At 45.0% G+C, this 6032-nt stretch overlaps 1 protein-coding gene across 1 annotated transcript; it reads left to right on the forward strand.

Annotated features, from left to right (window-relative positions):
* Window positions 1-5014: 5014 nt before the first annotated feature.
* On the forward strand, window positions 5015-5812 carry LOC114631238 (40S ribosomal protein SA-like). Its single transcript, XM_028779547.1, has one exon. The coding sequence runs from the start codon at window positions 5015-5017 to the stop codon at window positions 5810-5812; it is 798 nt and encodes a 265-aa protein (XP_028635380.1).
* The last annotated feature ends 220 nt before the right edge of the window (window positions 5813-6032 follow it).

Consider the following 6032-nt stretch of genomic DNA (forward strand, 5'->3'; position numbering starts at 1 on the left):
AAACAAAATATAAAATACATATATTGTTACTTGAAAAACAGGACAGGCAGTGGTGGCACATGCCTTTAATCCCAGCACTTGGAAGGCAGAGGCAGGCAGATTTCTGAGTTTGAGGCCAGCCTGGTCTACAGAGTGAGTTCCAGGACAGCCAGGACTATATAGAGAAACCCTATCTTGAAAAACCAACCAAACAAACAAACAAAAACAAAAAAAAAGAAAAGAAGAGAAAAGGAAAGAAAAGAAAAACAGAGGTGGTGGTGGTGAATGCTTTTAATCCCAGCCCTCAGGAGACAGAGGTAGTTGAATCTCAGAGTTCGAGGCCAGCCTCGAACAGGACAGCCAGGGCTACAGAGAAACCCTGTCTTGGGGGGTGGGGGGATGTGTATAAAGAAAAACAAACAGTTCCCCTGTGTTTGTCACCACCCTGCCTGCCACAGGTCAGCCTGCATTGCTCTACAGTGAACTAGAGCACTGACACATTTTTTAAGTTCCCTAGATCATTCTCCTTCAAGCCTCAGGTCTAATTAGTTGCCAGCCGGCCACAGGTACATCTCTTTAAGGAGGTTTTGTTTTTTTCTGCCCTGACCCTTGCTAGCATTCAGACGATGGTGCTTCTCTCCTTATAGACACAAACCAGAGCATGTCCCTAGCCAAAGAATGTGAAAAGTGTTCTCTGGCGTTTTCAGTTCTCAGGGTGTCTGGTGTCCATTTGACCTCTCCCTCCAAGGCTGGCCTCTTGCTATCTCTCAGTACTTCCTCACTTGAATTCCAAGTCCTTGAGCCAAGCCAGAGCTGGAGCTCAGTTAGTAGAGCGCTTGCTTCACAGGCCCTGGGTTCCATCCCCAGCACAGAATAAGCCAGGCATGGAGCTGCAGGCCTATACAATCCCAGCACTCTGAAGGTAAAGGCAGGAGGATTGGGTATTCAAAGTTGTTCTCTGAGCTGACATAGCAAGTTAAAGGCAAAGCTGGACTATATGACACCCTGTCTCAAAAAGAAAAAAACAATTCAAATAGTAGAGGAAGGAACAATATATCATGAGTGTCCTGAGCTGGACATGATGAGCCATGTCTATGATCCCAGCACTCCTGAGACTCAGGCAGGAGGATCGAGTTCAAGGCCAGCTTGTACTATATAGTACCAGGCAGGGCTCCATAGTGTCTCATTAAACTAAGGGCTAGAGGTGTGCTACACTTTCATAGCATCTAGCAGGCCTTGTGTGGCAACATGAATACTGGGGAAAAAATACACAATGCTCCCACTGCGCTCCGCAAGACCTCTGGAACCTGACTTCTTCTCTGATTCACGTCACTCTGCTGTGGCTCTCCCGGCCGCCCCTTAAACATGCTACCCAAACTCCAGCCACAGGGCAGCTTTGCCTCAGGTCCTTCCTATTAAATCTCAAGGGTACCCCCTTACCCTACAAGCACTTATCCTTGGCTTAGGATATCAAAGTGGACCTGACATCCAGGTTCTCTGGGCATCCCTCAGCTCCTACCTATGACAGGGCCCTCCTGGCTGGCATACCTGGTGGCCCCTACATGGAACTTTCTAGCTGAGGGGCAGGGTTGCTTGTCTTTATGTAATCTAACCAATTTGTTTACCTGTTCCGTTTGTACGTTGCCCCCTTGACTGCTGCACCTGGACCCCCCTCCTCGCTCTCCTTTCCCTTCCCCTCCCCTCATGCCCCAGCTCAGTCAGGGTCCTGTCCACTCTGGACCTTCCCAGTACTGCTTCTGGATATGCTCTTTATTTTAATATAAGAAACTCTCTTCTCTGCCACACCTAGGACAGGCATGTCCTGCTGTTAGAATTTCCAACTCCAGTAAGCCTATATGAAAAACATGCAATCCAGTTATTATAATTATATGATACAAGCCTAGATTGGGCAGATCTAACACTATACTAACGGATTCCCCAGCTATAAGACCCTTTGCTACTTGTGGTTTCTCCTGACCACATGGTTCTGCTCCATCATAGCTACCTCTTCCTCCTCCTCCTCATCTTCCTCTTCCTCCTCTTCCTCCTCCTCCATCTTATCTCCTTCCCCTCTCATCCTCTTCTCCCTCTCCCTCTGCCCCCATTCTCCAGAACTTCCAGTTCCACCTTTCCCCTCCACTACCCAATCACACGCTCTAGAGTTTATTGACCAAAATGGGGAGAAGGGTCACATGAGATCACCTGAGTATTCGATTGACTGCTCCTCAGGGGCAACCCCTCTTGATAAAATCAGAATTAACATCAAAATACAAACAGCATCAAGATAACCCACAACAATGTCCTTTCCTTTTTCTTTCCTTTTTTTACATTTATTTTTATCATTGACTTTCTTTTTCTCCTCCCACCATGGCTAATGCTTTCTCAGAGAGCTTCCCTCAACTGAAAATGACTCTTAGTCCGCCATTACCCGACACAGTTCCTGAGTTCCAGGATGGCTAAGCCTGGTGGCTGTGGTACATTTGTCCTGAAGTTCAAGGGTGGGCTGCAGTTATTTAGAGACTTGGTAGGTGATCTTATCCTCTCAAATGTGTGAAATGTGGGAGTTAGCTGAGGGCTGGGGCCTCAGTTCCTCTCCTCCCCACAGGCCTGGTTATGTGTTCCACAGCATGGTGGCTAACATTCCAGAATATCAACTTCTGTAATTTATAGAATGAAATTTAAAGGTGGTGGTTTTTTCTAACCTCCCAAATTACTGAGAGGAGACCTATTGTTTGATTCAACAAGCAATAAACACAATAACTGAGCAGATATTTCTAACCCTCTATGCTATCTAGCTTCTTCCCAGTCAAACAACAGTTCCCTCTCCCACCTGAGTCACTTGAATTTCATGTCACTCTCTGCAGCTGTCTGTCCTCATGGAGAACTCCCCGGCCAACTTCTTATGGTAATTGACTTCTTTCTCCACCTGCCTCATGGACCTTCTCCAGTAGCCTCACCTGCCTTGTAGCCAACTCCCCCACCATGCCCCCTGTTCTTCTCCCTCAGGGCCCTGACTGGAATGGAAAGTCCAGTGTGGAGAAATTTTGGTCCCACCTCTAGGAAACTGGCAAGAATATTTGATATTGGGCTTGGACAAGGAAGTAAGCTCAAGATCTTGACCATTTTCACAAGTCCCTGAATACTATGGGATCTTGTTTATGCCTTGTTTGTTCTTTGGCTAATTTGTTTATGCCTTAGAACTGGCCACAGTCTTTGCATGTACACAGAATGATATAACAAAGCAAACTGGAAAAAATTAAACCTGCCTCAGCATTTGGTAGGGTCATACTATAATGTTGTCTAATTGAAGGGTCCTTTTTTATCCCATTGTGTCTCCACTCAGAAACTAGGCCATAAACCATTTGCTACCCATCCTAACTGTAAGGTACTTTGCTTCTGGCAGTTAATCTGCCTGTCTGGGTTGCTCTAAGGTAAGAAGCTGTAGTCTCTGGTTTAGCACCTCATAGTAAAACAGCAGGAGGCTAGGTAAAGTAGCCTTTGTTCTATCTCTGCAGGAATTGCTTGACCTTAAGTTGAAGTCTCAGAAAGGGAAAGGAGGCCTGTCTCTGCTCCTTGTTCTCAGGACTTGAACAGTTTTCAGAGTGCATGATCACATGGTAAAAAGTTCACTACAAGTTTACACATAAATTCAGGTCATAAATTGAATAAGAAGTTTATATTATAGAAAAAAAAAAAAGCTAGGCGGTGGTGGCGCACACCTTTAACCCCAGCACTTGGGAGGCAGAGGCAGGCAGATTTCTGAGTTTGAGATCAGCCTGGTCTACAGAGTGAGTTCCAGGACAGCCAGGGCTATACAGAGAAACCCAGTCTCGAAAAACCAAAAAAAAAAAAAAAAAACCCAAAAAAAAAAGAAGAAGAAGAAAGAAAGAAAGAAAGAAAGAAAGAAAGAAAGAAAGAAAGTTCTATCACCCTGCTACCAAGCTGTTGCTATGTTAATACAGAATTGTGGGATAGTATCATCAAAGTATTTTGGGAAAGAACCTGATGAAATATTTATTCCTTATTCTAAACAGCAATTAAAGTGGTTATTGCAGAATACTGATATTTGGCCTATCGCATGTGCAAGTTTTTCAGGCAAAATTGATAACCTTTATCCAAAAGAAAAGTTGTTAGAATTTTCTCTGCAAGCTTTTGTATTTCCTGTAAATTTACGCATGCAGCCCATAGAGATTGCACTTACTGTGTTTACAGATGGCTCATCTAGTGGGAAGGCAGCATATGTGACTGGATCACATGTTCATTCTCTCAAGTTTCCCTCACCCCCCCCTTCAGCACAGATAATTGAATTATGTGCTGTAGCCACTGTTTTTGAAGTGTTGAAAAAAATCAAGCTTTTAATTTGTATATTGATAGCCAACATATAGCTCATGGTTGACTGGTTGACAATTGCTTTAAACTGTTTCCCTTTTTAGATACTGCTATTTCTCAAATTTTGAAATTATTTATGTAAAAACAACTCAATTTAAAAGAGCATACTGTTTCTTACATTATAGGACATTTAAGAGCTCATACTGGATTGTCCAGACTTCTTAGTGAAGGCAATGCCAGAGCAGATTTTATTTTATTTTATTTTATTTTATTTTATTTGGTTTTTCAAGACAGGCCAGAGCAGATTTGTATATCAGGCAGATTATAGGCCTTACGTAGGAAAACGTAGCCAAAACAATTTCATTCTTTATATTATCAAAATAGTAATAGCTTGAGACAACAATTTGATATTTCTAGAGAATGTGCACATCAAATCATAAAGACTTGTTCTGGATTTCCTCTTGTACCACATAATGGTGTTAATCCTTGAGGACTTGTATCTAATCAATTATGGCAAATGGATGTTCCTCATATTTCTGATTTTGGAAAATTAAAATATGTACTTGTGCTTATTGACACCTTCTCAGGCTTTCTTGTTGCAACTGCTTTAACAAGAGAAGCAACTAACACTTTCCGCGCTACCTGGGGATGGGTCCATATGGCTTGTTCTTGGTTCCCATCGTAACTTAAAAGGGAAACTTACACAATGTCCGGAGCTCTTGATGTCCTGCAGATGAAGGAGGAGGATTTCCTCAAATTCCTTGCTGCAGGAACCCACTCAGGTGGCACCAACCTTGACTTTCAGATGGAGCAGTACATCTACAAACGGAAAAGTGATGGTATCTACATCATAAATCTGAAGAGGACCTGGGAGAAGCTGTTGCTCGCGGCTCGGGCCATTGTTGCCATTGAGAACCCTGCTGACGTCAGCGTCATTTCCTCCAGGAACACTGGCCAGCGAGCTGTGCTCAAGTTTGCTGCTGCCACAGGAGCCACTCCAATTGCTGGCCGCTTCACACCTGGGACCTTCACTAACCAGATCCACGAAGCCTTCAGGGAGCCACGACTTCTAGTGGTAACTGATCCCAGGGCTGACTACCAGCCCCTCACAGAGGCCTCTTATGTCAACCTGCCCACCATTGCTCTGTGTAACACAGACTCTCCCCTGCGCTATGTGGACATTGCCATCCCGTGCAACAAGGGAACTCATTCAGTGGGTCTGATGTGGTGGATGCTGGCCCGGGAAGTACTCCGCATGCGAGGTACTATCTCCCGTGAGCACCCATGGGAGGTTATGCCTGATCTTTACTTCTATAGAGACCCAGAGGAGATTGAGAAGGAGGAACAGGCTGCTGCTGAGAAGGCTGTGACCAAGGAGGAATTCCAGGGTGAATGGACTGTACCAGCTCCTGAGTTCACTGCTGCTCAGCCTGAGGTGGCCGATTGGTCTGAGGGTGTGCAGCTACCCTCTGTGCCCATCCAGCAGTTCCCCACGGAGGACTGAAGTATGCAGACAGCCACTGAGGACTGACTGGTCAGCAGCTCCCACGGCACGGGCCACCGAGTGGGTTGGAGCCACCACTGAATAGTCCTGAGCTGCTCTGCAGACACCTGAGCAAAGGGAAAAAAGGTGGGAGGAAAACAAAGTTCCCAAAAGCTAAAAGTAAGAAGAAGAAGAAGGAGAAAGAGAAGGAGAAAAGGAGAAGGAGAAGGAGAAGGAGAAG

Source organism: Grammomys surdaster, unplaced genomic scaffold (assembly GCF_004785775.1).
Source record: "Grammomys surdaster isolate TR1022 unplaced genomic scaffold, NIH_TR_1.0 354, whole genome shotgun sequence".
NCBI classification, from domain to species: Eukaryota; Metazoa; Chordata; class Mammalia; order Rodentia; family Muridae; genus Grammomys; species Grammomys surdaster.

Excerpts from the sequence above, each read along its gene's own strand:
- LOC114631238 (XM_028779547.1), top strand. The coding sequence starts at position 5,015 with ATGTCCGGAGCTCTTGATGTCCTGCAGATGAAGGAGGAGGATTTCCTC.